The 16,414-nt window shown below is 32.5% G+C and overlaps 1 protein-coding gene and 2 long non-coding RNA genes across 4 annotated transcripts; 1 reads left to right on the plus strand and 2 right to left on the minus strand.

The window, feature by feature from the left end:
• The first annotated feature begins 439 nt into the window (after positions 1-439).
• LOC145140669 (uncharacterized) lies at positions 440-1,987 on the plus strand. The gene is made up of 3 exons (XR_013722232.1): positions 440-717; positions 1,192-1,573; positions 1,644-1,987. It is a non-coding gene; the product is annotated as an uncharacterized LOC145140669 (long non-coding RNA).
• A 597-nt stretch (positions 1,988-2,584) lies between these two features.
• On the minus strand, positions 2,585-4,227 carry LOC145138247 (uncharacterized). The gene is made up of 2 exons (XR_013721414.1): positions 4,053-4,227; positions 2,585-2,898 (listed from the first exon to the last, which is right to left on the minus strand). It is a non-coding gene; the product is annotated as an uncharacterized LOC145138247 (long non-coding RNA).
• Positions 4,228-5,558: 1,331 nt separating this feature from the next.
• Positions 5,559-15,215, minus strand: EBS1 (EMS-MUTAGENIZED BRI1 SUPPRESSOR 1). 2 transcript variants are annotated; one of them, XM_079074506.1, is made up of 36 exons: positions 14,748-15,215; positions 14,285-14,644; positions 14,054-14,207; positions 13,791-13,962; positions 13,606-13,679; positions 13,336-13,432; positions 13,129-13,241; positions 12,570-12,685; positions 12,432-12,489; positions 12,183-12,335; positions 12,003-12,101; positions 11,561-11,713; positions 11,403-11,471; positions 11,215-11,297; positions 10,858-11,020; positions 10,642-10,776; positions 10,446-10,548; positions 10,269-10,363; positions 10,087-10,199; positions 9,826-10,009; positions 9,674-9,742; positions 9,429-9,574; positions 9,087-9,336; positions 8,921-8,977; positions 8,707-8,837; positions 8,528-8,616; positions 8,102-8,436; positions 7,654-7,680; positions 7,517-7,581; positions 7,326-7,428; positions 6,966-7,124; positions 6,731-6,871; positions 6,595-6,638; positions 6,392-6,506; positions 6,122-6,274; positions 5,559-5,997 (listed from the first exon to the last, which is right to left on the minus strand). In XM_079074506.1, the coding sequence occupies exons 1-36, from the start codon at positions 14,906-14,908 to the stop codon at positions 5,776-5,778; spliced, it is 4,761 nt and encodes a 1,586-aa protein (XP_078930632.1). In that variant the 5' UTR covers positions 14,909-15,215; the 3' UTR covers positions 5,559-5,775. The 2 variants fall into 2 exon arrangements, with proteins under 2 accessions (XP_078930632.1, XP_078930631.1); XM_079074505.1 differs by having other exon boundaries at positions 7,654-7,749.
• Positions 15,216-16,414: the final 1,199 nt, after the last annotated feature.

A 16,414-nucleotide genomic window follows, 5' to 3' on the forward strand; every position in this document is an offset into this window, starting at 1 on the left:
CCGATCAATAAAAGAAAGAATAACATTCAAAAAGTATTTTCTGCTCAGAATATTGCGGTGCATAAACCTTAGTCATAAAGAATAATGAAGAACTATTCATCAACTTTCCTTACTAGGGTGAGCAAAAACCGAACCGATTAAAAAAAACCGATGAAACCGCAATAAACCGCAACCTACAAACCGAAACCGATGCAAAAACCAATGGTGCGGATTTCGTTTATGCAAAAACCGAAGGTCAACGGTGCGGTGCGGTTTTTATCCAAAAACCGGTCCACCAAAACCGAACCGCACCGTAGGTGTGTGTGTATATATATATATATATATATATATATATATATATATATATATATATATATATATATATATATATATATATATCCTAGAGGGTATATAAAATTAGTTACCCAAATATTAAACTACGTCGTTTTAACATCAAATACTTCCCAAGCTTTTCCCCTTTGCCTCTCTGATCGTCATGCAGTCCCCGGTTTCTCTATCAAAATTTGATTTTGTCATTCTCCATCTTGACCTCTACCTTAATTTCATGAAAACCTCATTAGTCCTTTGGTTGTAGTTTTATGAGATTTGATGCACATTTCAACAATGACCCAACTACAGGGAATAAATTTGGCAGGAACGAGGGAGAGAACGATAATCAAAACACAACCACCAGCGTAAAAGAATTCAAACGACTCCTATTTCTTAAGACGCCCAGTGGTTAGTTATATTTCCTCTATTTCTTATTCAAGTTAATCGATTTCTTCTACCTTATTTTCTGATTCGTTGGAAGTTTGATCTTTGAAGAATCAAGATTTATTCACTTGGAGTCCAAAGTGATTTATGATTTTGATTGAGTATGTGAATTCGATTTTTTATGTTAAGTTGTGAGTTGTGAATCTCACATGGTATTGACTTCGTTGTTTTGAATGAACATTACCACGGACACTTTGGACTAAACATTACTACTAGCAGGTCTTTTTTTTGCAACTATACTAAAAGAAGCCTACCAAGTGTTTGACAAAATGACATCTTAATCAAACGACAGTGGCATTGCTTAAATTGTTTTGATTTCCCCTGTTGCTCTCATTTTTTTTTTTGTTGTAAAATTTCCTCAGTAGGTGACAAATTTATTAGTCACTATTTTGTTAGTTTTTAGTTATGCTCAAAATTGTGCAATGACTTACCATACAGAACAAATACATCATCCTTCTGAAAGATCAAAAGGCAAGAACACATGTTCGTCATGAGGCAAGAACACATGTTCGTCATGAGGCAAGAACATCTGTTTCACATGGTGGCCTTTTATCAAATATTTGTACAATAGGAAATTTCCATTTAGGCCTTTATGTGTTGCTTCTGTTAAAAAAAATTAATCTAAAACTTTTGGCCAACAATTGGCTTTCTGTTGCTTTGTTTATTAGGACACAAACATTTTTTTGTGGCGCGGGTGGTAGCGGTGATGGTTATAATTGACTCAATGCAAATCATAAATTCCAAAGGAATGGAGACCTTCATTCGTTATTGTTTGTCTTCATTTGTTTTTTATTATGACTAATCAATTTTGATTCACTATGTAAGTTCTTTAAATCTCACTCATTCATTATTTCTACACTAATTTCGATTTCTAATAAGATATTCAACAGGGTTACATAAACTTTGGAGTTGCTTCCAGAATACATGTTCTTCTTGATTGCTCCCTCGAATCTGAAAAGATTGATTTTCCCTCACACATTCTAAAGCATTCACATGTTGAAAGTTGTAGCTGACTTGTCTTCATATTGCTCTTTCCATGGATTCCCACTATTAGAAATGTTAGCATGAAGCAAAGCAAATACGTAAAGCTCCATAATGCTGGATTATAATTTAGCGAAGTTGTACAAACATTATTGTATTTTGATATAGGTTTTGTTCTTTTAATGAATTTTGAGTGTAAAACTAACTTTCCAAGTTTCCAGATTTTTTAATAAAATGTGAATGATTAAATTTCTAGATTTCCCAGTTGGTTGTATGATGTGTTTGTTAAATAACCTTGTGAAGAATGATGGGGCTCTTTCCCAATGATAACATCTTACTTTCATTTAAACACATAACATCATCTAACTTATTTATCAACTAATAATAGTAGCACACTTTCATTTTTTCACAAAATAGCATCATGCTTTCGTTTATTTCAGAAAATAGCATCATACTTTCGTTGTTTTCACAAAATAGCATAATACTTTTGTTTTTCACAAAATAGTTTCATACTTTGGTTTTTTTGTTGTAATTGTTGGTTAAAAATGAAAGTAGGGTGTAATTTAGGGTTGAATTTAAAAAATTGTTGCAATTGTGGGCTGAAAATGAAAGTAGGCTGTCATTTTGGATTAAAAATGAAAATTTGCTGCAATTGTGGGTTAAAAATGAAAGTAGGCTGTTAAAAACCAAAGTATGATGCTATTTAGGATATAAAATGAAAAGAGGGTTGCTATTTTTACTCATAAATGTAACTCATTGGTTATGCTGCAAATGACAAGTAAGGTCGTAAAATTGTTACAAGTATAAGTGCATTGCTAATTTTTATTCTAAAATGATAAGTACATTGCTATTTCGGATAAATATGAATAATGGGTTGCTATTTAAGCTCAATCCACAAAAACAATATATGGTTTATACACTTTTTTGTCAACATATACATGGTTTAGTTACTATACAACAACCCAACGATTTCTACAGTTTTTAGAAGTCTTTCAATTCTTCAAGTATTCCCACCAAATCTCGAGCAGAGAAACCTAATGCAAGATGTTGTAACGAGATGATGTGCTTAAACATGTTAAACTGCAATCTGTAATGTTCTGGTTACTTTTGAGTTTATCTACACATAAGTTTGATGGTTTATCAACTTGTTGGACGATGTTGCCCCTGTCCCAAAAAACAAATTCAACCTTAGTGCTTGATCAACTGCATTTGGTGAACAAAAAAATAATCATTTAATAATTTAAATCGAATTCAAGAAGATGCGCCACATCATCGTTTCTATTTTTTCAAGGTTTATTAATTTAAATATCATTGGTATTTTAAAAGAAATATAAAATCTCAGATAAAGGAACAACATCACTTGCCATACCATTGGTAGTTTGAGAGTTGGCATATTTGTATATACATGAAATGGTATTGCTCTTTCAATTTAATCCAAAATATGCTATAACAGGAGAAAGAATCAAAACCCAAGTAGAATAACATTGCTTCTATGTGGACATACTTATCTTTCATACCCTTCCAAGCCATTATCGTGTAACAAATTGTGAAATTGACTTTCCTAATTGGTCATACATGTAAAATAAACAATTAATCAGTGAAGAAACCATTGGCTAAAATTACAAACTTAACTTTCCTAACAGAAACAATTGAAACCATAGTAATAGAACTTGTCTTCATAGCTTCAACAATATGTATGCTAAAATTGAAACCATATTTAGAACTAGGCAAGCCAAAACTAACTAGAGATCCACAAGCAATCTAGGAAGAGAACAACATCTAGGAGCACCCACTAAAAAAGGGAAAATGGAGGAAAACAAACCAGCAGCTCCAGAAGACCCAAAAGAAACCGAAAAATTTATGAAAAACAACCATTGTACAAATAAGGGGTAACAAGTTCTTAATCATACAAACTTTTTGAATTAAATCCAAAAAATTATGAGTAACATCCATTGTCAATAAAAGCCAATGCCTTTTCACCCATATTGAGACAAAACTTCACTAAGGCATTTAATCAAACACCTGGTGTACATTACCAGAAACAATATATTTGTAAAGAAAAATGCATAGAATGAACCTGGTTTCGTTCACACGACTCAATATAATGAAATTAGTATATATCTAATTTGATTTTATCTAATGCACACCAAGAACAAAGTGAAGAACATGTAATCAAAAAACGCCTCCATTTGTCACTTGAAATTAGTATAAATCTAATTAGGAATCATTGATGAATACACGTAATCATGGAAGCAGTCTAAAATCAATAAAGCTATAACATTGATCGAAGAACTGATGCCAAAATCACGAATCGAAACCTCTTGTATAAGTATACATCGATGGCGAATCAGCAAAATCAAGAAACGATGGAACCTTCATGTTTTTTAGGTTAATAAATGACGAACCTCGGTGTTTTAGGAACGAAATAGTAGTTATCGGTGTGTTTTTAGGAAGGAAGTATTAACGTAGCAAAACGAAACGACACAGTTTTGATTATTGGGTACCTAATGTGAATATACCCATATATACCGATAAGGGTATATATATATATATATATATATATATATATATATATATATATATATATATATATATATATATATATATATATAACTAATTGTTGACTTCCATTATTTGAGTTTTACGAATTGACTTCTGGGTAAATTTAATTGATATTCCATAATCCATATATTGAAAAGGAATTCAATTTACCTCCAGCAACTACCGACTAGCTCCAATCTCACCGTTTTTTTTTTAACCTTCCCTCCTATCTTTTTTTTTTACCTTCCCTCCTACCTTTTGGCTTCTATTACACACGAAATTATAATATAGTTTATGAGCGTCTTGTCTTGCGAGTTACGACATCATTCCCAGCTACCATTCTCCATCACAGTCTACAGGTTTAAAACCGAAACCGCATTTAAAAACCGCAAAACCAAACCATTGAAAAACCGCACCATGCGGTTTGCGGTTCGGTTTTCCCTTAAAACCGCACCAAACCGCACAATGCTCACCCCTACCTTTTACTATCACATAATTATCTTTAACACATAACATGAGACTTAATAAAAACTGCCATGATAACACGAGGCTTAACAAATCCACAAAATCCCAAATCGATACCATGAAAATGCATTTACTTTTAAAGCAAAGTCGGACCGGAAAGTACTCCGCAATGCCTTTGCTTTTAAAAGATTCAATCTCGCATCTTAGTTTCTTGGATACCCAAAAAAAAAATTAACACCATTTTAAAAACATAAACATTTTATCCATTAAAAATTTTATATGTAAACGAGTAATTAACGAATAATCGATAATTGTTGAGAAGGCCAAATACAAGAATCATTCACATATAAATTATCTTCTACAAAAATTTTGTAGACTTTATATTTACAAGGAGTTCATGTGAAACTAATAAAAAAATATGATAAAAAAATCTTCTAATCAAGTAGAGTTCATATTTACAATTTTATACCTTCCAAAATCTACCTAATTGCAGCCCTAAAAATTGCTTTAAACAAATAAGTTCTTCAAGGTACATTGCTAATAGCAAGAAATAAAAATAAAAAGCTATTATATTATAAAAAAGTCAATAAAAACACATTACTACTTACATTTAACCTTTTTTATTATTTCATACAAAAGGAACTACTTAATGAAATACATCATGAAAATTAACTTTTTTTCCAATAAATCCAAACTTTTTATAAATTGCCCTATCTAGATGGTCATTTTATAGGGAAAAATAAGCAAGTTCTAGATCATAGTCTCTTTGAGTCTATTAACTAAAAAAGAAACATCAATATACAACAGTACAAAGCAAATAGTACAACCATAATAAATCTGTCTTTATTCTATAATAAATTCGGCATACATTAAATTCTACAATTTGGGAATTCATTCCAATACCATATTTGTCTAAAAATCATCAAAACTGATCAAATTCTGTAACCTAATAACACCAAAATTTAATTAGGGTTCATGATTCAAGACTAAATGTTGTGTGAGGAACAAAAATCTCTATTAATATCAAGTTCAATATCACAACTCGGCTCTCGATTCTTCATCTTCATCTTCGGTTGGTTGCAGTTGAACCGGTGGGCTAACCGCCTGACCCGGGCCCGCTTCTTCGGCTACATGTGGTTGAGCCGGTGGGCTAACCACCTTCTCTACCGGGCTCACAGCTTCACCAAGTATTTTTGAGGTGAAATGTCTTGCTTCAAGATCAAGATCTGGCCACTCTGCGACAATCCGTCTAGCACCCTGAGTTGAAGAATTTGAGGTACAACTTTTCAAGCATTGGGTACAACCCAACATGGGAATTATAGAAAAGAAAAAAAAAAGAATAGATATAATCAAAGGGCATAATTGGAAAATGACAACCGACCTGAAGCTTGGGTTCCTTGGTCATTGGATTGTTGCAAAGATCAATGGTTTTAGCGCGTGCTTTTGTGGAGTTTCCACACCAAGATTCGCACCATAACCATTCTTGTGGAAGTGAAAAGATTGGTACTGTGTGTTGGGCGTAATTCGGTAAATCCTGAAACATTAATTGAAATTTTATAAACATAATTAATTGCAACATATTAATTTTTTTTTTCTTTTTACCAATAATAGCTAACATTATTTTACTTTATCTGAAATTTTTTGCACTTGCCTGGTCAAGGTTAGAGAGACTATTTGGATCTTTGCTAAGTGTTTCATAAAACACCCTTAAATTGTCTCCAGCTGCAGTCTCACGGAACTTGATTAAGTCAACTACGTACAAAGCACTGTAACATAAAACAATTTTTTATAGATATTAGATTATTGAAATGACAATGAGATTATAATTTTATAAAATATAAACAATGATGTCACCTAATATGATACGGTCTTCCCCGTAAATGTTCCTTCCAGAAACCCTAAACAATAAAGCAATATTAAGATTTAAGGACCAAAATTGCAAAAAGTAGTTAACTCAGGGACCAAAAATGTAATTTACTCAGAAACTTACTTGTCTCCAAAACCGATAACCATCCATATCGCGATTATTATCACAAAATGGGGTATATGCAAGAGGTCTTCCTTTTAAATTCATGTCATAAAGTTCTCCCATGTCAGCCCTAACAATCTGATCTGCATCAACAAATATAACCTGTAGAAACAATGAAACATACACATGTTTTTTTAGCGTATTCCTAGGTTATTTTACTTTTTTATACAAGAAAATACGATTTTGAGATGAATACCTTTTCGAGAGAAAGGGGGAAAATGACATCAAGAAATAGAATTTTATAAGCCCAGATAATTCGTTGTTTTTCTTGTTGTTTATGCAACCAACTAGGCCATTTATAGGTGATCAGTTCATACTCGAAACCGTATTCCTGTGCCATATGTGGAATCACATCCTGCGTGAAAATGATAACAAGATTTAATAACATGTTTGTTTGGATGGAATGGAATCAGGAAAGAATGGAATGGAATGAATGTTTGTTGGGTTGTAGGAATGGAATGAATTTTTACATAAAAGTTTTATAATATATACTGATTCCATCATACAACCCTAACTTATTTTAAGAAAAAGACAAAAATATGGAGAAGCAAATAACCTTAAACTGTGGTGAAAGGTAGTTCTTTATAAACCAAAATTTTACTGGACGTTGTGTGTTTTTCAAAACACTTAGAATCATAATTTTCAGAAACCGCTCATACCTGCATATATCACACGATTAAAAACATCAGAAAAACAAGAAAACCTTCCAAATTCAAAAGAATCCAAGATTGCTGATAAATTACTTACAAGTGTCCAGAAGCAATCGAAAATATATTTATGGTTTTACCCTTTCGCCCATTGCTTACATTATCCTACAAAAAAATATTAATCAGTTTACATGTCATATATAATATATTAGGAGTTTTTATGAACAAAATACTCACCACTTCAGTCTTTACACCCTTCTTTGTCTGCACATTGCCACCAATAAGAGAAGAAGCCCATTTCAAAATATTAGAATTCCAACTATCTTTATCATCCTACAAATATTGAGTAAAACTGCCTTTATTTCATGAAAAAAAAAAAATGTTTTTTGGGACAATGTCATTAAACAGCAACCAAGTTTCACATTTCTGCCACCTAGGCACCTCACTCTTTTACAAGACTCAAACTTTCAATTTTCCTCCATTATTATGGAACTTTGTATATTTTTGTTCATTGTTATGAACTTTAGTATCTTCTGTTGATGTGGCACTGATGTGGATTGATATGACACGTAAAAATAAACCAGCCATGTCATGCTTCCACATCAGTGCCATGTCAACAAAAAATACAAAATTTTAATAAAGTGTAAGGTATCCACTATTTACTAACAAATAAACGAAACCCAACTTGTTTTCTTGAAGATTCATCATCATCAGAAGGAATTAATAATTGTTCGTGTTCTTTTCCCTTTTTCTTCACAACTCCAAGATGAAATGGTTTTCCCCTCAACTGATCAATGATAATACGTTTTGTTGACCGCATTTCTTGACCATCTTGCAGAAGGTAAAGATCAGAACTTCTTCCAGGAGCTAACTGAAGATACCAAACACCAGGTGACACTTTCATTTGCCAATAACCTAAATTAGCCATCACAAGTGTGTCAACTAAATGGGGATTCTTTTTTGTTCCAAGTATCATTTGAAGGCCTCGTGGTGGATCATGATCTTTCTCTGAACAATGGCCTGATTCAGTAGTTCATCATTGATTAGATTCATCATTAAGTACAAAGACATAAAGTGTTAATACATGATGTTTAAAAAGAAAATGAGTTACCAGTTAGAATGAGAGCTTCAAGTTCAAAAACTGCTTGTAGGGTTCTTGTGTCACCAAGGTTCTCAAGTAATATATTGTCAAGATCATGGCTGAAATACACATAAGTAAAGTGGTTCAAAAGTGAAAAGAGAAATTTACGGGGGGTGAAACTGTAAATTGTGGATAACAATGAAACTTACATGGCAATGACAGGTTCGATAAGCCATGATTCAGGAACATCAAGATTCATGGTTAGGGTTTTGGATAGTGGCATGTTTGCAAAAAATGCTTTCGGGCCATGTACAGTTAAATCGGTGTTGCTGAAGTCATCCTGAAATATACAAAAAAGACGTAAATGCCCTCATCCTCATCATCAAAGATAGTCCTAGAAAGCTTGTTGTTGGTGGACTTTACCATTGTTGGAGTAACAAATCTGTAGTAATTCTTCAGTGGAAGATCAACAAGGGAACTCTGTCAAGAAAAACCATTATAATGCATTAGTTACAAGCTCAAAAGGATTGATAACTACTAAGGTACTTTAGAAATTTGACCAATAGTCAAACAATTTCTTTAAACTAACCATTGGGTTGAACACAAGCCTCATGCTTGGTTGACTACATTTCCACAGTATCCGAAGAAGTGAAGCCATTTTTTGACCAGAAGAGCTCAAAGGATCAAGAACAGCATCTATATGAATACTTGAGTTTTCACTACCAATAACAACAGCACTGTGTTCTGCACTCAACATCTCAAAGCGGGCCCCTTCAGAGCTTCGGTCTCGTGTAGAAAGTGAAGATGTGACAGACATAATTACATCACTCATGAATTTGCTACAAAAAAATGAAAATAAAAAGTCAAACTTTATGTGCATATCAGAAAATGAAATATGGTAGATATGTCAAGATGATAGAAAAGGAAAAACCTCATAAGTGTGTCTGGATCGACATTCTCCCATGTCACCTCTTCGATGATGTCAGCAATGTGCTTTGTTCTTTGCTTATATTCCAAAGCTTCTAGAAGATGTAAATCTTGGCTTAAAAATGTAGCATCATCAGTGAGACGAACAACCTATGGACTCCCAATTAATTAAAATTTCTAATTAGTGTAATGATGTAATCCACATTTCCCTTTTTAAGAATAAGTACAAGGGGTAAAAATGGAACACACCCTGCCATTAGTGATAACTGCATTATCGCCCTTTTCAAGCCCAAGTTGTCCATTTAGAAATCGACCCACCTGTGTGTTTTATTGAGAAATATTAGTAAATGTGATATTGGTAATAAAGATGGACTTCAGCTTAAAAAGAGAGAAATTTGTACCTTCTTTAAATGACGTGTAAATTTGTCAACAGAAAATTCAGAAATAGCTGACTTAAATCCTTTAGATTGTATTCCATTCGCATCAGCTAATTCAGAAATCTTATCTAGAAATTCTTGACTTTCTTGAGAAGACTCATAGTATGAACACAATTGGTCCAGAAAGTTTAATACCTTCTTCTTATGACTGAAAAATAGAAAAAAGATTTACATCAACTAAAATAAAAATCATAATATGATGATTGTATAAAAATAATAACAGACCTATATGATGAGGCTGTGACTTCTAGAACCTTCATAAAGATGAGACTATTTGAATCAGAATCAATATCAGAATTAAATAAAAGTCCCACACGACCCCTTGGAGAATCTGCCAGCTGTAAATATGTGTTAGTTTTTTTGCTCATGATAAATAATAAATTATTAAATTAATAGTGAAAGTGTACCAGATAACGTATTCCTTCATGGAGTAACTTAATCCCTTTTCTTGATGTGACATCAACAGCAAGAAGATGAGTTATGGGCTTCAAGTCATCCATAGCTAAGAAGGGCATTTTTGGAATTAGAATAAAAATATTAAACAGTTTACAAAAGTCAAATGCAGGAATTGACCAAAATCTTACTTCCAACAGAGTGTAAATATTCGATATTATTTAGCAAAGATTCATCTCCAAGAATTGATGGAGTCAGAGAGACAAATTTAGGCTTCGCCTTTCCTCCAACAATCTGTTTATAAAATACAAGATGAATTTAGTACAAAAATATAATAAATACTTTATAAAAAATTAGGGAAATCAATTTTGAATTATAGTTGCAAACCTGTAGATTATAGCGATGAATTCCATTTTCGGATAAATATTTATCCAAAATATCAGTGCGAGAATTTATACGCCCATAGTAAACTTGTTCCTGGATTCTTGGAAGCTCATCAGTCATTGCATTCATTAAAGCTTCCTGAATATGTAATAAAACCATGGAAAATTACTATTACTATTTAATAATAATGTTAAATTTAATATGCATAAAAAAGAGAACCTCATTTGAGTCAAGGACAAGACCATTCAACAAGAGGGAACATTCCAACTTCGCAAGACCAAGTTTGAAAACATGTAAAGAACTTTGTTGAGATTCTTCATGGAAAGATTGCTCATTTTCCAGCTTTAATAAAGTATCTTGAGGTGGAGTTTTTGCCTTTGGCCTACAAAACAAATATTATATTATAATAGCATTGTACTTTTTTCCTATCATATTAAGAAATTGTATTCTTGAAAGCTACCCAATTATAGCATTGTAGTTTCAATCTTTTTCTTATTAGGATATTATACTTTGAAAAAACTACCCAATAATAAAAACAACTTTTAACTCAGGTTTAAAATAATCTTCATGACTTACAGTAATGTTTCCACAAATGCCCCTTCCACATGGTGAAGCACGGGTGCATCTTCCTCCCCTGACTCCATCCGTAATTTATGTATCTGTATATATTTTTTTAAACATAATTTATCCAGTCAACACTTGATCTTTAAAAAAAAAAAGAACAAAGCCTCAATAGCTATCAATGTACTAATTAAAACCCATACATTGCTGAGAAATTGAAAAGCCTTCTCGATCCCATGACTCTCTTTGATATAAAGAAAAAGGCGTATAGTCTGCAGATCATTAGAATGCACATATTAATTAGTGACGAATATATTAACAACAAAAAGAAATTTAAAAAAAAAAGGAAAAAACTTGTTACCAAGCTTGATAGATCTTCCTTAATTGAGCTGTCTGAAGATGGCAATTCTCCACCATGTTCCTCAAGTTTCTCAATCAATTTTCCCGAATATAATATCACACCAAATCTCACTGGAAGACTGTTCTCAAATAAAGTGACAATGGTGTCAATTGTCTGCAAAAAAATAAAAACATGATTAAGATTTCATGATTCACTCAGCAAGTTTAAATTAAATGTCAGAGTAACCAAGTAAGTTACAAAACTAGTCCCTGTGATTTCTGTTTTTACCATGTTCAGTCCAACACTGAAACCCTTTGGTCCTTATTTCAAGGTTTCATGTAGTTTCTGTTTTAGGTACTTGATTTAAGTTCAAGGGACCAAAATCAATATAATATCCACAAATAAGGACCAAAATTGAAAAATGTTTCAATTTTGGACTAAATATAATTATAAATATAATTACCTCAAGTCCACAAATGGAGGCAGGATCCAACACATAGACAGCATGGTAAAGATTCTTGCGAATGTAACGTAATTGTCCAGGGAAAACAGGCATTAAAAGCTGAAAAAGATGAAGCCAAAATTAATAAAAATAAAATCTTTTTGAGCTTATATGAGAAATAAAACAATAAAAGTATAATACCTCATTTAGGCTACTTCTCCATTGTTTGTATCTGGCATCCACCTCTAAGTTATTGAGGTAATGAACATGGTCTGACCGAAAGTCAACACGAATAGTATTGGAATCAGGAGGTGGTAAAGTTGCTAGAAGCTTCCGGACTGTGCTTGAAGGAATCTAAAATTTGTAAAAAAAAACATAAATCAGAAGTTTCTTTTTTTTTAAAAAAAAAGGTAATGATTATATTTAGAATAAACTATAAAGAATCGGTACCTTTAGTTTTGTATATTGATCAGCTAAAGATAATTCTTGATGGGCCATGTCAAGCAACCTATGAAAGATATATTTTATAAGTTTTCAGAAGATTTATTTATTTAAATTTATTGATGGAAAGTGGAAAAGGTATTTTACATAAAAAGGTCGATATCGTCAATATCGATTAAGGCACCATTCATAGCCATTAAGGACTTGCCAGGTGGGATCATTCTCTGATTTGCAAGTATTTCTTCTTTGATTGAATCATTCAGCTGCATGAATTTTCAAACAAGATTAATTCATCGATTTGTATTTCAATCAATTTTTTTTATTTTCCAAATACATGAAAAAGAAAATAAACTGTCTCGTGCAACTTTGTCCAAATTGCATCGATTTGTAGCAAAAAGTCATGACCTCATCATCCAATGATCTATGCCACAGGGGCTAAATTTGTAATTCACTTTGCAACAAAAACCAAAACTTGGCCTAAACCTGTAATTTCCTATATACCACAGGGACCATATTTGTAATTTACTCTAATAGTAATGTACTTAAAGTTCTTTAATAGAAATACATAATCTAACAAAAGTAAGCATTTTACAAGTTTCAGGTTACATACTATAAAGAAAGAAAGCAAATTGCTAAAATAAGTAACCAAATGTATGGTGTGATGCTATTTTCTGCAATCTTTTTAAAATAAAACAGAAAAAAGTACCTTCATACGAGACAAGTATGAGACAACACTAGGAAAATTTTGGTTTATTTCCTGCATTGATTGAAGAGGGTCTGAAGCACGAACAATCTTTTGTACAGTTTGATGTCCTAGATCTGTGATTTAAGAGCACAAATACAAAAACAATGAAGAACGAGACCCCAATAATATAAATAAACTTAGTTTTTTTTTAAGATAATGCAATAGTACCCTTTAATTCCCACACATTAAGTGTATCAGATACTGCTGATGACAAGAGCGAATCCCTGAAAGCCATTATTTCAGATGTCAACTCCGGTTTCCGTTCCTGCATTAGTTCAAGAAAGCTAATTATACAACTTTATTTTAATCATTGTAAAAGATTATATTTCTGAACGAATTTCTAACAACAACCCTTTAAATTTTAGATCCTATTAAAGTGGTAAAACAAAGAATTAAAGAACACAGAAAATAAGGGAAAAAATGAAGACAATCAAATACCAAAATCTTGGAAAAGATGAACCCTCTGACTTCTTGACTGAGATCTTCAGTGTGAGGATCTTCTAGAGTGACACCTGCATTTTCATTAACGTGGGTCCCATTTAAATTTTGGCAAAGCAAATAGAAGGAATATATAGGCATAAATTTTGAATCAGGATGATCAGAGTTGACTTTACAAGACTAACCTTTCTTTATTTCACTGTCATCCATGGCCTTATATTCCATGTTCTTTAAGGCAAGCTCTACACCATAACCACCCAAATTCAATGGGTCTTTTGTGCCAATTGCTCCACAATAACCACTTTTTGATTCACATCCTGAAGGCAACACAGGCCTCAAAACATACTTAACTTTCCCCTGTGAGTTTTTATAACTTTATCAGTAAGTAACCTATCAAATATAAGCATCTATAAAATTGGTAACAAGAAAAAGATAGTTTTTACTGGACCTCTTTAGCTGCCTCCACAAGGGTCCTATGAAAATCCTTAAAGCAATTTGTCCCAAGAGCTCCATATAAGATGGCAATAGGACTCCCTTTAGATGAATCAAAGTAGAGATGATCAAAGTCAAACAGTTCAGGCTGTTGAAAGCCATCTCCATTCCTACAAGGGCAGATTGGTAAATAACTTAATACTTTACCCGATGAAAAGTGGTTGCATAATTCGTTAGGAAGACTTACTTGTGAGGATCACGAAGCCACAATAGCAGCTCAGGGACATCAAAGAACAGTGCCCCACCTGTGTCCACCCAGCAACATTTGCCACCGGGACTAGGATTAATGTCATCAGATAATGGAAACGAAGAAAGAGATTCTTCTGCTAGTTGCTGATAAAGCACTAATCTTGGTGATGAAGATCGAAGAGTAAGAGATAAATCAAACACTGATGCCAGTGGTCCAGTCACTAGCGATTTCCCATAATTAGATATTTTTTGCAAACAATCTTTGGCTGTGAAAGGATCGGTGTTTGCACTTTCGTTATTAAGCCACGTTTCGATGAATTCCCAGAAAAGTTCTTTCCATTCTTTTGATAGTAATTCCCTATGGAAAACAATTCAATTCAATAAACGCATAATGAAATTAAGTAGAACTTACAACTTACAGAATCACCATGGGATAGTAGATGATAAATTGACAAACATACCCGGCTTCGAGAAGGAGTGAGGTACCAGGCCATTTGGCACGAAGGGCAACTTGTACATTCTTGGGTCGTTGGGTCTCTGCAGAAACCGAGTAGCCACAAACTATTATGCAAACGGCGATTATAATCAGTATCTGGAAGCCAGATCTGATTCGGGTCTTCATTGCTTGAAACTAAGCTTTCAATGGCAATATGTTCTTATAAGCTGATCACGAATGCACAAGTGTCGTCATTCGCCTAAAAACCCTCCCATCAAAGATATGAACTTCAATCGTAGGTTTTTATGATGGTTTTTCTAATTTTATCGGAAGCAGAGACTTGGGGTTTTGAGTGAAGTAAGTCAAGTCTTGTTTGAAGTGATTAGAGCTAGCTAGGGTTCCTACCCAATGCTCTTCTTTCTTGTCAATTGACGATTTCTATTGAGAACTTGAGAATTAAGATTTAAGATCGCACCAATGCACCATAGCTATGGTAAACGCTTACATGGACGGAGTATACACGTTGCAATATGTTAATAACCACGTCTGATATTTGACATGGCATTGCTTCATTGGATAATCTGAAGATTATAACACTAGCTTATATCAAAGGGAAAATGACTAGGTAACAAAGTTTCAATTTGAAAAATATCATTAAAACTTTTTATTTGTACATTATACTATTAAAGACTAAAATATTCAAAAATTATCATTATCATATGTTATTCTAGGTTTAGTCCGTTTTCAGCCAAAAGAGAAAATGTTAACGTGAATATTAGGTGACCGAGAGGTTTTCTTAGAAATGTAATAAAGTTTTAACTTTGTTAAAAAAAATAAAAAGTTACAAAAATGGTCTCACTATGTTGTTAAAATTATGTGTTTTGATCAAAAAAATATTTGGTGGTGTATGAATGATCCAATTTTGAATACTTTGTCATTTTTTGTCCAAAAATATTAACTTCAACAATTTGATTATTATTTTATCCTTAGTGATCATTTCTGTAACCAAACTATAAGGGTCATTTATGTATTACTTTTTTTTATTTTATTCAAATATTATATATTAATTCTTTTTTTAATATTATTATATATATATTAAAGTCATGAAAGATTTTAACAGTAAAGTGGTATATTTTTTGTCAATTTTGGTCCTCCAACTTACAACATTGACCCTTCATTTTTATGCTTTTGTTCACAAACAACCCTTTCACTTTGGTTTGAATTTTTCGTAACCCTCGCCTTTTATTACATATTATTAGTATTTAGTCTTTTGGCAGAAATGGTCCCTCATCATTATTATTATTATTGTTAGACAAAATTACACGATTGGTCCCTGTGGTTTACCAGATTTAACATTCTCTTTTTGGTTTTAAATTAATGTTTTATTTATTAGAAAATATCCACCCAATACCATAAACTCACCCACCATCTGCCATCACCACCACCACCACCACCAAAATTACATAAATAGTTCATATGGTTTACCCATGGTGACAAATTCAGTCCCTACTACCTGAAAAGACCAAATTACCCTCACATTAACGGACAAAAAACAACCAACATGCTACTTTACTTTACAAAGCAATATCTTCCGACCTCGGCAACGCCGAGAATCTTTTCTAGTTTTTATTGGATTAATTCTTTTTTATTGTATTATTATATATTAATAAATATTATTTTTAATATATAATA

Source organism: Lactuca virosa, chromosome 9, assembly GCF_052849685.1.
Source record: "Lactuca virosa cultivar CGN04683 chromosome 9, Lactuca_virosa_CGN04683_v6, whole genome shotgun sequence".
NCBI lineage: Eukaryota > Viridiplantae > Streptophyta > Magnoliopsida > Asterales > Asteraceae > Lactuca > Lactuca virosa.